Genomic DNA, 23,898 nt, shown 5'->3' with positions numbered 1-23,898 from the left:
CTTCCTGGCCAGAAGCGCCTTTGCTGCAGCTTCTCACAAAATGGCACCAGCACAGAAGACCTTTCAGAAGCTCTCTGGGGAAAGGAACATCCCCGGGAACACGGGGAGCAGACAACGGGCTGTTTCTGAGGGGTAGTTTATTTCTCAGCATCTCTGTTTCAGCGCCACATAAAACCACAGGGAAACACGGACGCCCTGAAGCGCCAGAGCCCGAGGAAGGGCCCTTGTGCAGTTTCTGCTCCGGAGATGCCCAGCCTGGCCCTCGTGGGGCAGCCAGGTGGGCCTGCCCGCGCCACCCGGACCCTGGTGCCCGGCGCAGCACCTGCTCTGCCTTCTGTGATTCCCCATAAGTCAGGGCCTGTCCCCAGGCCTCCAGTGCCCGCCCTGCCCGGCTCACCAGGGGTTCCTGTGCACCCCCAAACCCACACCAAGCACCGGCCGCTCTGCAGAGCCGTCACGCCAAGGGGCGCCTCCGATCGGTTACTTAAATTTCTGTCCTGTCTCTGGGCTTGGGATCCGAGGACCGGGGGCGTCCTCACCCACCGGCACCCCAGTACTCAGCCCCACACCTGGGCACAGAGGGGTGGGATAAATGAAGACAAAGACTCTGCAGTTAAAAGAAACTGGGCTGGGCACTGGCCTTTCCGCCGCTTGGTTCTTTCTCTGAAAACTGAGGACGATACCGCGCCCGCTCGGGGCTGCCTGAGGTCACCCCGCAGGGAGGTCACGGGTGAAAACACTTGGGCCTCAAGGAACAAACACCGACAAACGCAGCAGGGAAGGAGGGGGCGGGTGAGCGCAGAGACCAGGAGGACGGTGGGGCCAGGGAGGATGGGAGGACGGGGCAAAAACGCGAGGGGGGTCTGTGGAGCTCACCTGGCCCGCTGGTCTCCCCAGCTCCTCACCACGCAGCCCTAAGAGAGGGTCATCTTGTACCCCACAAGGCAGGCAAGTCTCAGAACCAGCGCTGGAACCCCGGCCTCGTGACCGCAGGCTCAGGCTCGCTGGACCTGCAAGGACTGCCTCAGGGGCTCTGTGCCGCCTCACAGCCCACTCCCAGGCCGCGTCTTTCCTGTATCCACAGCGCAGGGCCTACTCCCCACCCGAGAAGCACGTGAAAGAGAGGCCCCTTCTCCTTGATCCTGGGTCTGGAAGCCCCGCCATTGCTGGAGCCTCTGGAGCTCGCCTGGCCCCAGCCCTCCCGCCCACTCGCCATGCCCGGCCCTTGCCTTGGGCAGTGCCAAGGAGGGTGATTTGAAGTCACACAAGAGAACAGAGGACATTTTCAATGACATTTCCAGTTATTTTATTCCATCTATATACTAAAGGCAAGATCTGGATGGGTTAGCATTTAGATTGACATGCTTGATTTGAGGGGGACGACCATGGGGTTCCATTTCCTTTAAATGTCGATTCCAGTCATTTCCACTCGTGTTGGACGCCCCCCGTCCGCCTCCTACATCCAAACCACACGTTCCTTTCACAGAAAATGGCTTTCCCTATTTTAATCAGAAAATTCCACAGGTGCGCCTTCAGGATGCGTGTGATCCAGGGACTCGCAGGGGGCGGCCCGAGGGTGCCTCGCCCCCACAGCTCTGCTTCAGGCTATTACCCATCCATGCTTTTTTTTCTTTGCTTTAGTGTTTTTAAGAATGTCATACTGGGTCTCATCCACCAGTTTCTTTAGTTTAGACTCTAACTTAAGCCCTGGAATAGAAAAAGACAAGTTCACAGGAAAGGAGAAAACACTGAAGGACCCATGAGAACAGAGGGTGAGGCGGCCTCCCCCATCCCCCACACATGCGCTTAAGGGACATAGTTTTGAGTCCCAAGAGTGGCCTCTGTGTTCCCATCCCATTAACCTCAAGCATCTTCATTGCGTAGGAATTTAGGTTTAAGCGTTTATAATGAGCCTTGTCTCCTCAGATGTTCCTCAAGGCAGGTTGATCTCGTTAACTCACATGGGGTGGAATTGATTAGAACTGTGACATGTCACCGGAGATGGGGGCGGGGGGGAGGGGGGGCAGCGGGGAGTGGCTGGAGAGAGGCACGGCCAGACACATGCCTGGGCCTGTGGTCGCTGAAGCTCAGCCATGCCCGGTTCTCTGAATTATCGGCAAAGGGAAGCGCCATTCAGCACTCCCTTGTTGAAGGTGGGAAGTTGTAGGGTAATAGATGATGGATCCTTGAGGTCCTGAGTGCATGCCTGATGGCGGCACCTGGAGTGGGGTGTGGGCCTAGGTAGATGGGATTCACCTGGGCTGAGACTGGGTTTTTAAGGGCGGCGTCACGGGGACGCCAGTAGAAGCCAAAGAGAAGCCAAGAGAGAAGCAAAGAAGCAGAAGCAGAGAACGCCAGTGAGCCCAGAGAGAGTGCGGATTTGCTGGGGGTTAGGAGGCCTGCCAGCCTCCCGGCCCCCTAGCACCCCTGCCTGCTGTGCACCTGGTAATCCAATAAAAGCCTGCAAAACCACTGAGGACTCTGACTCCTCCTTTACCCGGTCTGCATGGAATCAGAAAACCTGCTCAGTGGCCATTCCTGCCCCTTACAGAAGTCTTCTTACAGTCTGCGGGGTGCGGAGGAAGCCATCCTGCAGGAGCAGCAAGCCTCCGAAGGACGGGCCCCAGCAGACGCGCAGGCAAACGGCAGTACAGAGCAGTCTGGTCTAAGAAGCGGCATCTGGGACACCTGAGTTCCTTGCGAGGGCAAATTGGAAAGGCTCGGGTGGGAAGAGCATGTGAGATGTGGTGTGTGGAAGCTACACCGTGGGCGCGCCTTAGCCAAGAGTGTAAGTTATCACAGGAAAACAGGAGTCGGCAGAATGACCAGAGCACCAGATCAGGGTCAGAGCTCCCGTTGCAGCCTGCTAACATCTGGACTGTCAGGGGGCGCCGCCCTTGGGGAAAGGAATTCATGTCCTTTAGACTGCAATCTGGAGAAATCCTAGCTACGGCTGGTGTCATTTTTTCACTCTTGCTCGTACTGTATTAGTGAAGCAAATTGATGCAAGGAAAACAATGAATGAACCAGGAAGGAAAAATGGGGGAAACCCACGAAAGGACCTGTATTGGGGGGTGAGGAGGTGGTAAGTATGGAAATTTCAGTGTTGAACAGGCATCAAGATCAGGTAATATTGATTAAAGATGAATTCTATTGTATTGGAGGATGTAAACGTATCAGAAATGGTTAAAAGAAGTAGATAAAAATAAAGACAGTGAATTCAGGAAGTGTGTCTAACTCACCACACTTTGCTAAGAAACAAGCAAAATAAAGATGAGAGAATTGCAGAATATTTACATTCTTGCAATCATAGGAAATGAGGAGGTAAGCCAGCAATGCAGCTGGAGCCTGACCTAGAAGGTTAGAGGGTCCAGTGGAGGCTGGGTTGGACATACTTCCAGGTCCTGGGGTCTGAGAATGACCCCCAAGTCAATCCCACCTTGAGAGAATTGCAGGGGGAGCTGGGACTGGGGTTCGTACACAGACCAAGATAATTGGAAAATTATGTGTTGGGTTTAATAACGTTACCTTGAGCCTGTGTGCTGTGAGATCATCTGGATGTTGCTCCATCGCACTTGTCCTGCTGTCTCTGGCCATGACCCGTGGCCTACCCTCACTGTCGCCCTGACCCGCGCCCTCGACTGGGAAAATGAGCCCTGTCCTCTTGCCCAAGCCCTGCACAGGCCAGGCCACCCGAGCCTCCAGCCACCCTCCCTTCTCTTACTCTTGCCAGAAGAGATGAGCCCACCCGGAGGAGGAAGAAAACAAGAGTCAGCAAATTGCAAAAAAATAAGAGTTGATCTCACTCACTCGGATCGGCCTGATACTGAACCATGAAGTTGGATTCCACCACTCTGTTATTCATGGGCTGGGTGTTGCGGTAATCATTGTGGAGGGTCTCATTTTGATGATTCAGTAAGGTGTTCTCCATCTTCAATATCTGTGGGCAACAGGAAGTGACATGGAGGGGAAGAGGCACTAGGTGACTTCAGAAATTAGGGCCACCCTGCTGGCCTAGGGCTTAAGTCTCAGCACCATCACCACTGCAGCCTGATTTCGATCCCCAGCCAGGGAGCTGACCACATGGCGCAGCAGACCTCTCCTGTCTCCCCGCTGCTCCCCTCAACAGTGGATTTCAGTCGATCCGCCCGTTCTGCTCCCCACTCTGTCTCTGGTGAATCCTCTCTTACCCCCATAACCCTGGCCTACACCCCAGTTCTTCTACTAAATGAATATTTACAAAATAAATAAATTTGCAGTCGAACTAGAGCTTGGATTTGTAGAACCCCAATAAAACAAAGGCAAGACACCTCCAATCCAGAGGAGCTTGGGTGCCATGTGTCAGGCAGAATATTCACTCATTCTTCCAATTTCCTAATTTCCTAATTTCTTAAGTCAATCTCTTTCAGTCTTTTGCTGTGAATATTTGCTCAATAGTAGGAGGAGAGAAAGAAGAAATCAGAGACTATCAATTGGAAGACTCAATTTTTGTTTTTATGAAAATGTCTATCTTCTGTCTATTGCCTTCAAAGATATGTTTGCTACAAATTCAATTCTAGGTTGGATATTTCTTGCTCTTGGTGCTTCGAAAATAATTTCCCACTGCTTTCTGACTGTCTTGGTCACTGTGCTGAATCAACTTTTGTTCTACTAGTTCTCCTTTTCTCTCTGGCTGATTTTTATAAAGATTTAGTCTTCTCTTTGTCTTGAATGTTTTGTAACTTAAAGGTGATGTGCTTAACGTGGATTTCTTTTTATTGACATTGGCTCATTGGGTTTCCTGACTCTCTGACTTGGTATCTTTCAACTCTTCTGGAAAAAAGCCTGTCAATATTTCATCAAACCTGCCTCTTCTCTCTCCTGCCTCTCTTCTCGTTCAACTAAGACACCTGTCAAACCTTTCCACTATATTCTCTGTCTCTTTACTTATTTTTCATATTTCTTTCTCTGTGCTGTTGCCTGGATAACTTTCTGAGCTCTATTTTCCAATTTTCCAGCTCTTTCTTGAACTGTATCTAACATGCTATTGAACACACTCATCACATTGTCCATTTTAGTTACTATGTTTCCATTTCTAGAATTCTGCTTGTTTATTTTTTCTAAGCCTAATTTGTCATTTTTATACTTTTTTGTACTTTCCTAATATTTAAAACTCTTATTCCCTAATACATATTAAACATTCTTATTTTATATTAATTGTCTTATCAGTCCATCAATTAGGGCCACCCTGCTGGCCTAGAGCTTAAGTCTCAGCACCATCACCGCCGCAGCCTGATTTCAATCCCCAGCCAGGGAAGACTCTCATTGTATCTTCCTTCTGTATTTTGTGATCTTTTTTAATTGCACTTGTTTCAGGTAAATTTATTTATGGACATTCTAACTTTGGGTCTAAGGTCCATTTTTCCAGAGATGATTTACATTTGCTTTTCTTAGGCATCGGGGGCAACATTTTTATGTGTGGGCATCTTTGATTAAGGGTCTTCCCATCTTTTCCTAAAGTAAGGAAATGAAGAATTTAAGAAGCATTGGCTCCTTAGACAGAGCATCACTAAGAAAGATCAGCTGTTCTTTGCAGCCTCAGTAACACTCACCCTTTATTCAATTCAACATTATGCACCCATTCTATGCAGGGGAACAGGGATGACTAATACAGCTGCTTTCTTTAATACGCATTTTAGCATGGTAAAAACCTAAATATGAAGCTATCCATCCTTTTTATAAAAATTTTTTAAGATTTATTTATGCATACAAAAACTGGGGTACAGGCCAGAGGTGTAGGGGCGAAAGAATTCTGTTCACAGAGTGGGGAACAGAACAGGTAGATTGACTGAAATACACTGCAGAGGGGAGCAGCGGGCGAGTCAGGAGAGGTCTGCTGTGCCATGTGGGTCACCTCCCTGGCTGGGGATCAAACCCTTGCTGCAGTGGCTGCAGATAGCTTCATAGGTTGCGTCTTAACCCCTTGAGCCACCAGGGAGGCCCCTCCATCCTTTTATTTAATTGCTCTCTAGTGACTTTTTTAAATTATGTTTGTTGCGGTTACCATTTATATGTTTTAGGAGTATAAGTTCATACCTCCACAAATGTATGTTTTCATACCTCGCTCATCACCAAAGCACCAATAATCCTCCACCATAGTCTACTGGGCCCCTCCCCACTTTGCTCCCACCCTCCCCTTTGGCAGACAGAGAGATTTGGGTGAAGCTATGCTACGTCTTACCTGTGCTGCGGAGAGCTTGACACGATCTGCCAGCACAAACCACTGGACATTCTCAGTGCAGGGAGGAGTGGTGAGCGATCCTTGGTACCTGTAGTAGTGTTGCGTGTTCTCAGGCAGCATGTCAATAATGTCAAGGCCTTCTAGAACTGTGTTTTGTCCTAGCCAAGGGGACAAAACATAAAGGAACGTTCAGGACAACTGCTGCCCACTTGAAGAACAGCTCAGCCTTAGGCCTCGCCAGGTTGGAATCTCCTGATTTAATCAGAATAGCATAAAAGCTGATCACTGGGAAACATTTCCCTACTTTCCTGTTTCCCAGAAAAGGTCAAGAGCAAAGACTTTGGAGAGAGAAACTCAGCTACATCCTCCTTACTGAGTAGACTTGGCTGGGTGCTCTCTCCTCTAAGTCTGCTTCCTCCTCTGTAAAGAGGAGAAAATCAACTTTCTGAGGGGAGAGGTAATATGTTTATAAAGTGCAGGTGTTGAGTCATCAAATAAGAAAGTGCTCCTGGGTGTATCATCACCATCATCATCACCATGCACAGCATAATTTCATTTACGATAAATGAAATTAATTAGGAATCATAGGGGTTCTGGGTAAGTGCCCTCAAAAAAATCAAAAATCCCTTGATTTGGGCTCAGTTAGATGTGGGTAGTCAGAGTCTAAAAAGGCAGAATCAGGACCAAGCACATGTCCAGGTATGGGCATCCAGTCCTGAGCTCTTCCTGCCATGCCCATCAGGAACCACGCTTAGCCACTGGTGGGCGTGGGGAGAGGGACATCCCTGGGGCTTCTGGAGCCTCACAGCACAGCACCCATCAGTACATCTAGACAGCCCCTGTTTTGTTCATGTCAGTGACCCTGAGCACGAAGCTCAATATGACACCATCAAAGCAACATGGAGTTGAGTTGAATTTTACCTCACTTTCCCCGAACACTCTACATTTTTGTGGCAAAGGGCATATAGTTTTGATATATACAAATAGGCTTGTATATATATAAGCTTGTATATATACAAATAGGCTTATTTAACCAAGGCCTTGAAGTCTAGTAGAGCATAATTCCACTAGTAGGCCAAAGACTTATAAATTTTATTGTTATTGGAAAGCAATATACAACTTTCTAAAGGACTCTTTCGCATAGATTTAGTTTCATTGGTATAAATTTAAGTGAGTCAAGAATTCAGATCATGGCAAAGCTAATATAGAAAACAATATGGTGGTTTCTCAAAAATTAATTACCATATGATTAATTCCGTTTCAGGGCATATAACCCAAAGAAGTGAAAGCATAGACTTTAATAGATATTTGGATAAAACCACTGTTGGCTCCCTTACCTGGATACCTAATCTTATTCAAGTGTTTAAGGAACTTGCTGTAATAGGTGTTTTCCACAAACTCCTGGGCCTGTAGGAGAAACACAGAGAAGTCAGCCTAAAAGGGGGAGAACCCCCCCCAGAATTGCCTCTGCTCATCCGGCTATTTAGTGTCCTGCTTGATTGGGTAGAGCTACAAGGACCAAGACAGCTCACCAGATCTGGCCGTTCTTTGCCACCAAACACTGAAGCCACTAATATCTTCCAGGGGAACAAGATCTGAGGCATTTGGGCAGCTTCTAGGACCTTCCTGGTGACTGGCAATGCCCTCAGGGAATGGCTGGAAGTCACTGTTCAAATATCCTCAGGTGCCTGAGGGGCAGTGTCAGCCACAGTCAGACTCATCGTGAGGGAGAGAGCTTGGTCTCACCGCTCAGCCTGAGTGAATTTTTCATTTTGTTTATAATTCAGCTCTAGACTTTTCATATGATGCATTTTTATAATTTCTGTTTCTCAAGTGAGATTTCTTTTTTAAGTCATTGTCACCATATTTTCCTTTAATTCTTTGAACATACTTTCTGTTAATCCTTTGACCATATATGTCTTAGTTCTAAAGTACAATCCAGCTCCACTCAGAGTCAGTTTCTATAGCTGCTCTCCTACACCCCCAACTATTCATCGTATTTTCCTATTTCTTTGCATACCCAACTTTTTTGTTGAAAACTGGACATTTTAAATAATGTGAAGTAGCAAATCTGGCTTCTGGTTTCTTAAATGGCCCTGGGGGTGTTTCATTTTGTGTGTCTGTTTGGTAACTTTCCTGGTCTTGATCTGCAGGGTATATTCCCCCAGCGGCATGCAGTGGTCCATGTCCCTCCTCAAGTCTTAAATCTTTTTTTTTCTTTTTACCCTAAATTTCCAAGCATCACCAAGGATCAGCATAGCTTTGTGATCAGTCGGTGACTTTAGCAGAACTGATTCTCAAACCCTCAAGTACATGGGATTTGTACCCTCTGCAATGGGTCTGTGTGAGCACAGAGAAGCACACCCAGAGTTGAGCCAGCTCTTGAGTCTGTCTCTCCTTTTTCTTCCCCCCTCTGTAGGCTGCTTCCACAGACCTTCCATGGCTCTCCCGTGGCCAAGATCTCCCTGCTTAGTTGCTGTGTGTCACTTTCCTCTTGCCCCAGCTGGCCATGCAACCTCAACGACCAGGTCTCTGAGATTTCCCTCTGTGTTTTCTGTCTGTTTTGCTGTTTGCTATATTTCCAAGAGCTTGCTGGCATGGGTTTTCAATTTGCACCCCAAATCAAGTCAGTCCCCTCCCCCGGGCAGTAAAGCTACTGGTTTTCCTGTCCTGCTAAAACTACCTTCTAAGTTGGAGGATGGAGAGTATAATAGCCCCAGTCAAGGAACCCAGACTCTCACTGTTCTGACCCAAAAGTCTATTTTTTTCACAAATCAATGCCTTGTGGTGCCTTTGGACCATTTCCAGCGCTCTGATCTGGTAGTCTTTGACAATTTTATCCAACTTAATGCTTGTTTGGAGAGGGTTAGAGTCAGTGACTGCTTCTCACCACGCAGTGATAAGTCCCACCTTCATACTTTCCTAGAAAAACAGGTGTTCCTTGCTGGGTGGGTTGCAAGCTGCCCCTTGCCCTCAGGCCAGTTTACCCCGGTCCACCCTTCTGTGATCCCAGTGCCTTCTGTCAGCTTGTCCATGTTGCCCAAGGTCTTCACGGTTGAGAACAGAAGGAGCACAGTGAATGTGAGCAAGGGCTGGAAAAAGGGTCCATCTTTCATCCAGTCAGGGTTTCCAAGAATTGTGAGCTCAGGAACAGTGAGGAGGAACAGGAAGGAAGACCTGACATCCACCCATAATACCTGTTTGGACAGCAATCTAGAACTTCAAACATGTATTTTTGGCCTACCTCAATGAGTGAGGCCAGCACAGCCAGGCCATCCGGGGCACTCTGAGCTCTATCAAAGCTGCCATATTTAGCATTGTAGTGAACGACGTGGATCTGTGGGGCAAGAGAGGGTACATCAAGGGAAGTTCTTACAGAGCTCCAACACTGCAGGTTCTCAGAGCAGGAGGAAAAGTCAGATGCTCATGCAAGGCCTCAGACTGTCCCACTCAGTCAGCTCCGACCTCCATTTCCCTCCATCCAGGGTACAAGATCTATCAAGACCAGACACTCTACCAAGACTAGAAGGAGCGTGAGTGGGATTCTGGGCATTTTCCTGACCCCACCTCCCTCCAGACAGTCGGAGGGATCACGTGAGGCCGTGGGTTCTCCGGAGGTCCCTGTTGAGTGGGCATGAGCCCCCTGGCCCCAGGAGACCACCATAAACCTCAGTTCAGCCTCAGGACAGCTCTAAGCAAGAGGAGGAACCCAGAAAAATCAAATACATAGAAAGCCAGCTGAACCCAACGAAAGTATGCACCCCACTCCTGGGCTGGTGACCCTGCTTCTGGCATTTTGGGCCCATCTGTATGATCTGTGAGTTCTGTGGGTGAAGGGACCCTGCCTAAACCCCCATGATCAATGAATAGCTGTGAATAGATGGAAAATAAAGTCAATCTCAGGGTGTGACTTGACTGTCCCATTCTTTTTGGACTATTCGGGGTTCCCAAGTTACCTCAGCCACGTATCTCATCCCGTCAATGGTGTGCTCGGAGCCACTGATCTCCAAGGATGCACCACCCCAGTGGAAGTGCATCTGCTCAGCGATGTAGTTGGTGCCGTCGGGAGCTGTCATGCTCATGGAGTGGGGCAGGGTGATCTGCACTGGGGGAGGGGAGGGGGCAGAGTGGGGCAGGTGAGCATGTGGTGGGCAGTCTACTGGCCACCTTCCTGGTCACCTGCTTCCTGGGACAAGTTGTTACTTAGGCTGAACCAAAACGCCATGAGCAGGGTCACCAATAGGGAGGATGTGACTGGCACACAGGGCAGAGTGGGGACCAAGCCTGAGTAGAATGGCTGGGCCAGCACCTGTCCCAGAGCACACACCTTCCCATGCAGAACCAGAAAGTCAGGGACAGGACTACCCAGTGACTGGCCCCACTGGTTGCCCTGAAAAACTATGACCAATGGGTGTGAAAATCAGAATTCCACTCTTTCCTCTGACCAACTTGGGATTTGCCCATGGTGCAGGAGAAGGAGGTGGGGTCTCTCAGGACTATTTTGTTTCCTTTTTCCTGTTGCTTACAAGGCCAAGTTGAGGTCACTGTCTTCTTCATTGATGTGGTTGAGATACGCATCCCATGGAGCCTTCTAGCACTAGCCCAATCTACAGCCACACTGCTCCATATAAGGTGCATCCCTGCAGGACTTCAATGCTCTCATTTGAACCAAGAGATGGGTGTGGAGGGGACATCAGCATTCCCAGGTTCCACTTGTCTTCAGAAGACACGTGACCTGGGTCTACAGCAAGTCAGGAGCGCACAGCCTTGGGGTGTGGGACGTCACTGACTGTGGTTATCAGTGGATGCATTAAATGCAAGACTTGCAGGTGGGAAAATGGATCACCCCCAGCTGCCTCCTGCCCGGGAGACTTCCAGCAGGGAAGTCACGTGGTCAGACAATTGTTCATTTCCCTGGCTCAGGCCTTAGAGAAATCTCTCTCCCTTTTGGAATGAGCCAGTCAAAAGAGATCTGAAGGTGACACCAGACAGTGACAAAGAAAATTATCTGTGACGATAAAATGTGGGCACAGGAAGAGGCCAGCAGCCTCAGTCCTATCAGCACGGTCTTATTACGTGTGGGAACATGACCTGTGGCAGAACAGATGCTACGTATTAATGCCTAAAAAATCAATTCTCACATGAAAAAATTGGAAGAGGCGGCGCCTTCAAAAGGAGGCATGCAGGGTGTTCTGTGCTGAGAGAACTGAGGACCAGCCCAGAACTTTCTAAATGGACGGTAAGCACCACGTGAGCAATAGCAGACATCCTGACAAGACTGCTCTCCGAAATCAACTTCCCTGCAGACAGAATGTTTCAATGCTTCAGAGGTCGACAGGACCACACAAGCCAGACCAGAAATGGTGGCAATCTTGGGCGTGTTGCCGTGCCCAGGTGATGCCAGATGATGTGTTGGAAGGTGATGCCAAAGATCAACGTACTGAACCTTCCAGATTCCAAGTTGATTTAGATTCCAGAATAAGTGTGAAACAAATTTAATCAAGTTCCTACCAGTCCAGAAAAATCACCTGATCTGAGCATCTTCTGTACCCAAGAAACAACAAAGAGTCAAGATTATAAAAGTTGGGCCTCGGGTCTCCCCGGTGGCGCAGCGGTTGAGCGCTGGGTTGCAAAGCTGCCCACAGCTTCTGCAGCACCGGTTCGATCCCCGGCTGCTCCCCGGCCACCGGAGGAGGGTCCCACATGGCGCGCAGACCTCTCCTGCCGCCCGCTGCTCCCCTCAGCAGTGTGCTTTGGTCCTTCTGCCTGCTCTGCTCCCTGCTCTGGCTCTGGTGAATTCTCTCACCCTCCCGCGCTTCTGACTGTACCCAGTGCTTGTATAAATAAATAAATAAATCTTTATTAAAAAAAAAAAAAAGAATCCATGTTGTAGATTTAAAAAAAAAAAAAAAAGTTGGGCCTACCGGGTGGCCTAGGGATTAAGTCTCAGTGCTATCACCACAAAGGTCTGAGTTCGATCCCCGGGCAGGGAGCTACCCACATGGCACAGCAGAGCTCTCCTGCCTCCTCGCTTCTCCCCTCAGCAGCGTATTTCAGTAGATCTGCCTGTTCTGCTCCCCATTCTGTCTCTGGTGAATCCTCTTACCCCCTGCACCTCTGGCCTACACCCCAGCTCTTCTACACAAAGAATTTTTTTGAAATAAAAAAAAAAAAGATTATAAAGTCACAGAAAGACAGAAATGAACCCCGATGGGAGGAGATGGTGGTGAATTGCATCCTGGAATGAGATCTTGCTAACTGAGATCATGGATTAGACCTTGGACCAGAAAAAGCACACGAGTAAGAAAGAGATAAAATTCCAGTGAGATCAGTGGATCTGTAGCGTAGTGACTTAACCATGCCGTGGCCATGCAGATGTCGTAAGGGAAGTGGGAAAAGAGTTGATGGGAACTTTGTGATATGTTTGCAATTTTTCTTTCAAAATTAAAACTAAAAAACAAAGGGAAATAAGACCAGTCTCTCTGCTACAACTTTAAAGTCTTTTTTTTTTTTTAATAGAGGAATGTTTTATTTATTTATTTGTTTGTTTGTTTGTTTATACATGCACTGGGTACAGTCAGAAGCGCGGGAGGGTAAGAGAATCCACCAGAGCCAGAGCGGGGAGCAGAGCAGGCAGAAGGACCGAAGCACACTGCTGAGGGGAGCAGCGGGCGGCAGGAGAGGTCTGCGCGCCATGTGGGACCTCCTCCCATGGCCGGGGAGCAGCCGGGGATCGAACCGGCGCTGCAGAGGCTGCGGGCAGCTTCGCAACCCAGCGCTCAACCGCTGCGCCACCGGGGAGGCCCTCTCTGCTACAACTTTCAAAGATCCGAACCTGCTCTGAATCCTGCATCACCCACAGGCCCACTTGGGGACTTAATCCTGGGCAAGACTTTCCCCCTCAAATACATGGCATCGACATCAGGCGATGTGCCAGCCACTGTGACAGAACAAATGGGGCCTGCCCCTCCTCTAGGGGAGCCTGGCTAATGGAGGGGCCGGTGGTCACTGTGCTCACAGCAGAGGTACCACCCCCTGAACATGTGCCCCGGGGAATTTAATAGATCTATGTTAATCGATCAGCACAGGCCCCCACCTTCAACAGCCTCTTGAAATTAAATAGATATAAATCTAACAAAATATGTCAAGATATATATGAGGGGAATTTAAAATTTTGATGACGGAATCACAGTACTAAATAAATAGGGAGATAGTTTATCTTCCTGGAGAGAAAGACTCACAACTGTCAAGATGTCAGTTCTTCCCAGCTTGACCTATGGATTCAACACAATCCCTGTGAAGATCCTAGCAAGTTATTCTGTAGGTGTCACCAAACTGATTCTAAATTTTATATGGAGAGGCAAGAAATTCGCAAAGACAAAAGAAAAGAAGCTCATAAAGTCAACAAGATGTTGAAGAAGGGGGCCTCCCTGGTGGCGCAAGGGGTGAAGTCACAGCACCATGAAGCTATCGGCAGTCACTGCAGCACAAGTTCAACCCCCAGCCAGGGAGCTACCCACATGGCACAGCAGACCTCTCCTGACTTGCCCGCTGCTCCCCTCAGCAGTGGATTTCAGTAGATCCACCTGTTCTGCTCCCCACGCTGTCTCTGGGGAATCCTCTCACCCCCCGCCCCGCACCTCTAGCCAACACCCCAGTTCTTATATGCCTAAATAAATAAAAATCTTTTAAAAAGAAAAAGATAAATGGCAAATAAGCATAAAAATGTTCAACACCAAGCCTTTAGGGAGTTGTGAATTGAAACCCCAGTGAGATGCTGCCCTTCTGTCGGGATGCCCAGAACCCGCACAGCAACAACACTAAATGCCGACAAGAAATTGCAGCAGCCCAAACCCTGGTGCATTGCAGGTGGAATGCCAAAAGATGCAACCGCTTTGGAAGACAGTCCTACCAGCTCATCTGGCAGCCGCACTCCTTGGCTCCACTCCAGGTGAGTGGAAGACTCACTTCCTCCCCAAAAACCTGAACACGGATGTTTACAGCGGCCTTCCTCACGATTGCCAGAACCTGGAATCAGTCACAACGTCCTTCAGGAGTTAGGTGGATAAACACACTGCGGCCCATCCAGACAATGGGATATTATTCCGTGGTAAAAAGAAATGAGCTATCAAGTCATGGAAAGACACGGGAAACTAACTCCAGTGCATATCACTAGGTGAGAGGAGGCAAACTAAAAAGGAAACAGATCTATGAGGCCAAGAATGTGACATTCTGGGAAAGTCACCTTTGGAAGCAGTGAAGAGCCAATAGTTGGGGAGTGAGGGGCAGTGGAGATGAACAGGCAGAGCACAGAGGGCCCAGGGCAGGGAGAATGATGTGTAATATCACAGTGGTGATAGTGGTGTAGGGGTGGAGACGTGCCTTTACGCATCGGTCTACACCCTCAGAACGCATGGACTTGGAGGGATTATCAAGAGCCGGTGTAGGCTCATCCTTCATTTACCAAAAAAAGTCCCTTTCTGATGAGTGATATTGATAGCTGAGAAGGGCATGCACGTGGGGGGGCACATGGGAAATCTCTGCTTCCGCTCACTTGTGTCATGACCCTACGACTGTTCTGAAAATGCAGTCAGTTAAACATAGAGGTTCCAAGACATAAAAGAATCCTGCAAAATAAATATTAGCAGATGTTTAATTCTATCAGGTGAACTTTGTTGGTCAACTTCATCTGCAGCCAACTTTGAGTAGATTGAAAAATGTGTAGCTGAGGAGTTTTGTTCCCCTGGGGCAGAACTGACCGTGTTCGGAGCTTGCCGGAAGGGTGTAGCGAGAACAGAGAGTTAGCCAAACCCTCTCAAAAGGTCAAGTATGAAAATCAAAATGTTTTGCATCCCAAAAACTTAAGTCACAGCAGTGCATTCTAACAGGTCTCATGCTTGGAGGGGGTGGGGACCCCAAAGGCCGGGGCACCAGGCTTCAGAGAGGCCAGCAAGGCCCCAGGAGGGGGTGCCCTGCTTATCAGGAGAGATAGCACTTGGGGTGCTGGGCTCTGCTTGTGCCTCCCCCTCGGGCTCCGCAGCACAGAGCCCATGTCATCCTGGGGGCTCCTGCCCAGCTGGCCAGGTGGAGCCACGCACGCCTCCCCTGCCTTCAGCTGCTGGCTTTGGCCCTTTGGCATCAGGGCGCCTCCAGGGAGAGCAAAGAGAGGGGGAGAAGCGCCAACCTGCTGGAAGCTTCAAGGTGACTTTGGACAGAGGTGCTTGATGTGAACGATGAAGCGAGGCTTTTGTGCATCGCAGGCAGAGGCCGTGCCAGCCCCCGGAGCCTGAGCTCAGCCCTCACCCCTCGCTCCACTCTCCTGCCGGCCCCGCCCCAGGCGCACCAGGGCAACCGCTTGTGTCTTCTCCATTGTGCCAAGGACATCTAAGTCTTGGGGCCTCAGACACCTGAGCGGGAGCACGCCGGCCCGGGCGGACGGGAGCAGGAGAGAGGGGGCCCAAGGGGTCTTGCCAAGGACTCTGACCCCCGGGGTCCGGGTCTGCGGGGCCACCAGAGACCCCCTCACCTGAGCCGGTCCCCGCCTCCCAAGGGCTTTGGTTTCTTTCTAAAATGCCCCCACCCCCACCCCGGTCATCACAGGCCCAGGGAGACAGCAGCCCACGAGGACCATCAGGTGCTGTGCGAGCTCGAGTCCTGGATTTTACAGTGTCCAGGGCAGGCTTCTAAAGGGGGGTTTCCAGACCCAGCTCCCCGCCTGACCAGCCCCTTTCGAGGAGGGGCAGGAAACAGCAGCTTCTTTTAGATACAGGGTCTACCTGGCGGGCGCTTTGAGCTAATGAAACTCCACATAGATGTGGCCCACGGGGAGCAGGCCACAGAGCCCCCCACTCTCGGGCAGGCTAGGGCTTCAGAGCTCAGCCTCTGCCCAGGGAGCACCCTGCTGGCTGGACCTGCGTGAGCTCAGGGAGAGGAGACTGGGGTGAAGACATGACTCAATGTGGAAGGTCAAGGGCGGGTCATCGGGTCCCAGCTCCGAGACTGCCCTCGGGGTCCCACCACCTGCCTTCCCTGCTGACCCCGCCGGACTCGCCCACCCTTACCTGTGTGGCCGTTGTTGGTCATGGGGAAATTGCCCTGCTGGGTCTCATAGCCCTGCAGCTTCAGGGCCTTCAGATAGGGGTTGTAGCGCACGTTCTTCCTCTGCACGTTGATGGGTGACTGTCTCTGGCCCCCACAGGTGGGGTACTTGCTCGCCCAGTGCTCTTCGTCCAGCGACCCCTCTGAGACGAGAGAGAGCCAGATGGTCACCTTCCAGCCGCCCCGCGGGCCCCCCAGCCTGCAGCCTGCAGCGGGCTGCGTGGAGGCCCCGGGAGCTCCTTCTAGAAAGCAGAAGCAGGGCCTCCGCGGGAGGCGGGAGGCTGTCTGAATCCACTCCACCCCCGGCGTCTGGGGGCTTCGGCGCTGAGGCCCAGCTGGCCCCGCCGCCACTGCCAGGCCCTGGCTTGCGTGCTGGACGGAAGCCTTGAATCAGGCACCGGTTTCGCCTGCGTGTTGTCGGCTGGCACGGGCATGGTGCCCGAGAGGCTCTGGACTGGGCGGTTCCGCGTCACTTCCAGGGCCCTTTCCTGTCACCCCTGAATGTCACTTGTTCTTCCCCAGCCCGGGGCGGACTCAGCACCTCCCCCTCCTCATGCCTGTCTCCTCTCTGGGGCGTCTTTAATCATAAATACGGTAAAGACCACCCGGGTGTCCACAGCTCTGGACTCAGTGCAAGGCGCTTCCGATCCACAGGTGACCTCGAATGGTGACTTTAAAAAATGTCAAAGTGGATTTACTTTTTTAAGGCGGGGGAGAAAGTGATGACAGGAAGCCTTTCCTAGGGGTGACTCAGCTCCAAACAGCCCTAGGCCCTGAGTTCACCCCTTGTAATGGAATCGAAGCTCTCGCCCCAGGGAGCAGAGAGCCCCACAGACCGATGCGGATGGTCTCCAAAAAAACGTCTGTTTCGGGGCCTCTCACAGCTTCTGGGTTTTGCCGTCAGCAGAAAGCCAATTCTTTATTTCTCTGCCTTTCTCTTCATTATTTAAAATAAAAACCCATTTTTAAACAATGATGCCTTAAAGGCAAGAAATCAAGGCTCCCGCCTGGACCCAAAGGCAAAGTGTGGGCGTCTATCAAGGCGTCTGCTGCAGCTGCCCCCCAAGTTCTCCCGGCTCCGTGGGCTCTGCAGAGGCCAGGACCTGGGGCGGCTGGGCCTGGGGGTGACAGGGACTGCTCCTTGGAATTCTCTCTCCCCTGCCCCTCGTCCCTGGGGCCAAGGAGCCAGAGGGAGCAGGGACCCCCTGTGGGCTGGCAGATGAGGCGGTCAGAGCGGGTCTCCCGGCCGCTGCAGTGGTCACTGTCTGAGCCTCCCCATCGTGTCCTTAGTTCTGCTACCCTTGACTTCAGGACGTCGTGTTCTTGTGTCTGCGGCCTTGGGCTGACTGCAGAGAGCTGACTCCACACTCAGTGACCTGCAGGCTCCTGCTGGATCGCCTGGGGGGCACCCTCTGTCTGATAAAAGGGGGCACAGGCAGGAGTCCTCTTCCTAAACATGGAAGGGGAGCTTTGTGTCCAAACCCCATGGACTCAGTCTTTCTGTCTTTGGCTAACATATAGGCCAGAACCAAGGCTAAATACAGGGGCTCAATTTTGCACGTCAAAAGTGGGGTTTGGATAAGGTGCATTGAGGGCTCAGCAGAGCCAGGGCCACAAGGTGGGGGCAGGCGGTGGAGGTTCTGGGTTCTGATGAGTCTAGTCACTCCAGGTAAACTTCTGAAATGTCAGGAAGAGCCCGGCAGACCCCGCCTGCAGGGGAAGCCACAGAGCGTCCGTTCCTAACAAGTCGTTTCTCCCACAGACCAAGAGAACAAGTGGCTTTGCAACCAGACGCCGAGAGCGGGGCTCTCAGCCCTGAAAGCAGAAACCTTCAGGGGACTCAGGGGGTCTGGACAGGGTTATTTCCTCTTTTCCCTAATTGAAGTGTAGTTTGGTGCATGGTCCGCATGGAGACCTGAGCCCACTGTGAGCGGAGCCGTGTGCAGCTGTGCAGGGGGCCCTCCCTTCCCCTCTGCGAGGGTGACGGGGAGACGCCGGCCCCGGGGGGCTTACCTGAGTAGGTCCAGTCAGCCCCATGCTGGGCCTGGACGCCCAGCAGGAGCAGAGACAGCAGGGGGACCAGAGTCTTCATCGCGCCGCTGGGCTGCAATCAGAACCGACTCTGAGAACATACGCCTTTTAAAAGCTCAGAAACTGTAAATAACAATTTACAGAGTGTGACTGGCTGATCCACCCTTCACTGAAACAATGACAGCTCCCCACAAAGGCCCTTCTGACTTGGCCCGCTTGGCCAGGCCGCGGGCACGTGCCCCAGCCCTTCCAACGTCACTGCCATGTCCGGCGAGCCTGCGTCCACGCTCCATGTCCAGACTTAGGAGCAGGCACAGTGCGGCCTTTGTGAATGAGTGACCACAGGGAAGGGGACCAGAGGCAGGTGGGGCCATTCCCCAGACAGCGCCACTTCCTGTGCCCCTGCTCCTGGCAAGAGGGGCTCTGTGAGCTGGCGAGGGGCATCCCCATCATCTGAGAGCCCCTACCAGACCCCACTGGGCATGTCCTGCCTAGCGGACATCGGCCCCCCATGGTTGCCTCCGCCAGGTGTACAGGGCCAGGGCCTGGGCCCCGGTGCGCAGGATGTGGAGAGCCCTCCTGTTCTTCCCACACCCTTCAGCCGCCCACCCCGTTCACCCCGGAGCCCCAGCGCTTGAGCCACATCCTTGGGCCCTCCACCACACGTGGGTGTTTCTGCAGGTGTTTCTGATATGTCCTGACAGCTGCAGCGTGCTGGGTCACACCCAAACCAATCTCACGTCGGATGTGTGGGTTACCTAATCCTCCTGCGTCCACTTGGATAAACAATCCTTGAAATTAGCTGAGGGAGAAACTTTTGCGTTTATACCTGCTGACAGATCGGCATTTCCCTTGTCCTTCAGGGAGGGCACAGGCAGAGGGCGGGAGGCATCGCTGTCCCGAGACCAAGGGCCATCCTATGCCGGGGAACCGAGCTCACCCCTCTTGCCCCCACCGCCCCCCCACGTGGCCGAGTCCAGGGAGGCTGGCAGGGCATGTGGCAGCGTGAGCTCAACCAGGCTTGAAGGGGGGCTCCGGGTCCAGGTGACAGGTCGCTGCTCTGCCACTTACTCATGGTGACCTTGACCGAGGGACGCAGCCACTCTGTGCCTCCATTTCCCTGTTTGCGCGGGGCTTAGTGATAGCGACTCCCTCCTGCAGACTCAGTAGCTGACGTGTGCGTGTGCGTGTGCGTGTGCGTGTGCGTGTGCTGTGCGTGTGTGTGTGCTCAGAGCAGAACGTGCTCGTGGCCTCGCCGTCTGCTCAGACCTCGCCTTCTCCGGGGAAGGGAAATGAAATCGTCCCCAGCTGGTTAGTGCGGGAGCTCGAGGCAGAAACGAAGGTCTCCTTCTCCCGCTATTTCTGCGTCATCTGAAAGGAGCAGCTACAGGTGGCCGTGGAGAGGGTGGCCTTGCCGATCACCAGACCCAGCTCTGGGCCCAGCAAGACAGGACCTGGACCTTTGGACGGGCCAGGGCCCCTGACAGCCCCAGGCAGGAAAACACAAATGGAGCCGGCTGAGTGTTGCCTTGGGACTCGGGGAGATTGGGGAGCTGCAAATGGATCTGGGGAGCTGGGGTCAGCTTTGGGGGGGCGGTGCTGGAGCAAGGGCATCTGAGGCAGCCTGAGCCTGAGTCAGGGGCTGTGGAAATCACAGAGAGAGGACAGAGGAGGGCAGAGCTAGCTGCTCAAAGGAAGGGGGACGCTGGAAGCGGGGGTCCGCACAGGGCGTGGAGTGTTCCACCTCCACTGGCTCTCAGCCCCGCTTCCCCCGGGGTCCTTTCCTTTGCTTGGCACTTGGGGATGCCCAGGGAGCTCTGGTGCTTTCTTGCCCCCACAGAATCCTTGCAGGGAGTCGTTGCCACCCCACCACGGTGCTGCACGGCCACTAGCCCTCCACCAGCCTGGCCAGGCCAGCTCTGCTGGGTCTTCAGCCCAGGCTGGCCATCAGCCAGGCTGGGCCAGAGAGACCTCAAGCCAATAAAGCAATCAAACCAAGAGCCATCAGCTCACGAGGTCCCGTCACCAGAGAGCGAGACCCCTCTGTGGGGCACGCTCCAGGGGCACTGGATACCAGCCGGGCCCTTTAGCAGCCTGCCCGGGGTCACTGTCTTCCTTGACCCTGAGACCTCTCCTCCGCTGTGGACAAGGGCTTCCTTCTCCTGGCGTCTGTGACGTGCGCTCTCTGCCTTCCTTTCTTTTGTTTTTGTGCATCAGCTTGGACCCCAAGCCCGCTCCCCATCTCCAGCTCCGGAGGCTGCGGTCTTATTGCAAATGTCTGTTTGTCTCAGGCCTCAGGGGTGAGTAGCTCCTGAGATGACAGGGATGCCATTTCCATCCCAACCTAATGTCACAAAGGAGAAAGGAGCTTTTGTTCTTGGTTGGTATCACCCCAGCTCCATGACTGAGGCCCCTTGAGGCAAAGAAAAAGAAGATCGCAGGGAGGGGGTGACCAGCCCGGGTGAACACGGAAGTATTGCCTGCCCAGGTAAACAGGGAAGTTCTGCCAGTCCAGGTGAGCACAGATCCATGGTCATCCCGCGTGAGCAGGGGGGAGTTATGAGTCCAGGTAAGAGGAGGCAACATCAGCCCAGGTGAGCCAAGGCTCGGCTTTGCCAGGGTGTAGAAGAATAACTCTGGCTACACAAGGGCGTGTTTTCAGGCCCCGGGTAACACAGACAGGCCATTGTTCCGTTTTGGCGGGAGCTCCGGCTCTGCAGCCGTGAAGGAGCTGCTCCCAGCCCCGGGGCTGCCCACCTGGCTAAACCCTCGGTTCTATATAAACACCAAGACATTTGGTCCGAATTGGATTAAAACGTCTAATATGTATCCCACTCTCGCCTGCTTTCTTACAAAGATGAAGCTGAATGGAGTGAGGCTTTCTGCACGAGCAAGGGCCACTGATACGAGAATCAGTTGTTCTCGTGCGTCATGATGTGTCCAATGCCACGGAGCCTGTGACTCTGCGACTGTTCTTCCTTCATGAAACAACCCCTGTCATATAGTTTTATCTCTCACATCTGAGATGGGGAGAGGTGCAGAACTCACCTGTTCAATCGTGAAAGCAACATTTTTATTCAAGTATAAATGTTCCTCCGTGATGAAAGTTCATGAGTGCTACCCCAGTTATGAACATCCCCAGGCCAGGGCATGCCCCATTAGAGCTGAAGTGAGGTTTGGTGCTGAGACAGGGTTCAGAAGCCCCCTGCTGTCAGGAGCCAACCCTTCGGTGGGTGGATTCTAGGGAGATGAGGAGATCCTGGGGCAGAAGGGGGCAGCCTGGAGGGGCCTACGAGCCTATGTCCCCTTCTCTAGTTAGCACAGCTAGCACAGCTGCCACAGCCAAGTAGCTGTTTGCCTGCCCTCATCTCCAGACTTCTTGGCCACTTTGGATCTGTTTTGCCAGAAATCAAGTGCATACACGTCTTAGAATTACATGCACAAGGCGCCTCCCTGGTGGCGCAGGGGTTAAAGACAGCGCTATCAAGCTATCACCAGTCTCTGCAGCACGCGTTCGATTCCCCGGCCGGCCAGGGAGCAACTCATATGGTACAGCAGACCTCTCCTGTCTCACCCACGTGTACTTCAGTCAGTCTGCCTGTTCTGTTCCCCACTCTGTCTCTGGTGAATCTTCTCACCCCCAACCCCGGACCTCTGGCCTGTACCCCAGCTCTCGTAGGCACAGATAAATAAATCTTTTTAAAAATTAAAAAAAAAGAAGAATTACATGCATAAGGAGAATGAATAGGGCTGCCCAAGAGCCCATAGGCCTTAAAAATCCAAATTACACCAACTCTGAAAAATCTTTCTTTTTGTTCATGCAAGAGATTTCTATTTCAGTTATGTCCACTAAGAGAAGCAGTAACATAACTAAATCATTGTGCTCACGAGCCTCTGTGGCCACATCCAGCTCCAGTTCATTGGGGACACCCCTGGTGTTTCTTAACAGCCCCCACTGCTGACAAACTCCCTCAGCCTTCTCCAGTATCTCCGTCTCACCTGGCCTCCTGCAGGTCAGCGCCTGCCATCTGAGCAGCACCTCCGCCACGTCTCCCCCTCTCCCGGTCACATCCAGACAACCCAGACCAATACCCTGGTGGAAATTCTCTTCTCCATTATCAACTTAGGTGTTAGTAAAATAAGAACCATTAATCTCAACATATTTGCAGCTCAGACTGCTATCAACCTTTGTGTACCTTCCTGGGCAAACTCACCTTAGGGCCTGCTGATGGAATGAACTTCCCTCCCCAGCTGGCTGTACCGTCTATTCCTTGCAGCAGGCCAGAGTCTTGCTTATATCCCTTGACTGTACTCCACCCCTGGTTTGCTTCTGCTGGGCAGGTTTGTGTGTCTTTCAACTCCACCCTTAGCTGGCCAATGAGCCATTACAAAACTATATTAGGTCCCAACTTTCACGGTCTAAATAGAGAACTATACTCATTTCCTGTTATCCTAAAACAAATTGCAACAAACTAGTCCTTAAAACAACACTAATTTATTCTCTTACAGATCTGGAGGTCAGAGGTTCAAAATCTGTGTCTCTGGGGTACAGTCAAGGAGTGGGCAGGGCCAGTTCCTTCTGGAGGCTCCTCTGTACCCTTCGCTGGTCTTTTTCAGCCTCTGAGGCCATCTGCATTCCTTGGCTCATGACTTTCTACTCAAATCTCTGCAATCTCTTGCTTCCATTATTATACATACCCCCTACTCCCTCCTTGGATCCTCTCGTCTCCCTCTTCTAGAATGTTTGTGATTGCATGTAGACCAAGGAACATCTCTTCCATCTCAAGATCTTTAACCTAGCTATACCTGCAAGATGGACTTGTAACAGTCACAAGCTCTTTTTTATTCTTTTTCTTTTTTTTAAAGATTTGTTTTATTTATTTATACATATAAGAGCTGGGGTATAAGCCAGAGGTGCAGGGTAAGCCAGAGGATTCACCAGAGACAGAGTGGGGAGTAGAACAGGTGGATCTACTGAAATACACTGCTGTGGGGAGCAGCAGGGAGACAGGAGAGGTCTGCTGCGCCATGTGGGCCAGCTCTGTGGCCAGGGATCGAACTCAGACCTCAGTGGCTGACGTTAGCTTGATAGCATTGAGACTTAGGCGCTGTGCCACCAGGGAGGCCCCTAGGCTCACATTTTTTGCTTTTAGAGCAACACAGGACAGGTTCCTGTGGCACAAAGGAAGGACTCCACTTCTGATGCGAGGCTCCCCCTGCATTCAAATAGTGACTCAGCCAGAAGCTGACCTCTGACTCCTACCACACACACGCAGGGGTGTTGTCCCGCCCACTCCTGGGAGACAGATCACATTGGGCTTTTACCCCCTCCACCCCCCATTAGTGCTGTTGACATTTTTTCAGGTTACTGGGTTGCGGTTCCAGTCCAACCACCTGACTGGTTGTATCACCATGGCCATTGAGAGCTCAGAGAAATGGGGCCTCCCTGGTGGCCCAAGGGGTTAAGTTGCAGCACTATCTGCAGCCACTGCAGCACGCCCCAGGTTCAATCCTGTGCTGGCCAGGGAGCTACCCACAGGGCGCAGCAG

General features: G+C 51.8%; 1 protein-coding gene across 1 annotated transcript; it reads right to left on the bottom strand.

Moving 5' to 3' along the window:
- Positions 1–3,802: 3,802 nt before the first annotated feature.
- Positions 3,803–18,410, bottom strand: CA6 (carbonic anhydrase 6; the record flags this gene model as incomplete). The annotated part of the gene is made up of 7 exons (XM_084244060.1): positions 3,803–3,940; positions 6,221–6,378; positions 7,558–7,627; positions 9,465–9,557; positions 10,177–10,325; positions 16,282–16,461; positions 18,332–18,410. The coding sequence occupies 7 exons, from the start codon at positions 18,408–18,410 to the stop codon at positions 3,803–3,805; spliced, it is 867 nt and encodes a 288-aa protein (XP_084100186.1).
- Positions 18,411–23,898: the final 5,488 nt, after the last annotated feature.

This window comes from Talpa europaea, assembly GCF_964194135.1.
Source record: "Talpa europaea genome assembly, chromosome: 9".
NCBI classification, from domain to species: domain Eukaryota; kingdom Metazoa; phylum Chordata; class Mammalia; order Eulipotyphla; family Talpidae; genus Talpa; species Talpa europaea.
Note: the sequence above shows the minus strand (reverse complement) of the source record. Positions and strands in the feature narration are given on the sequence as shown.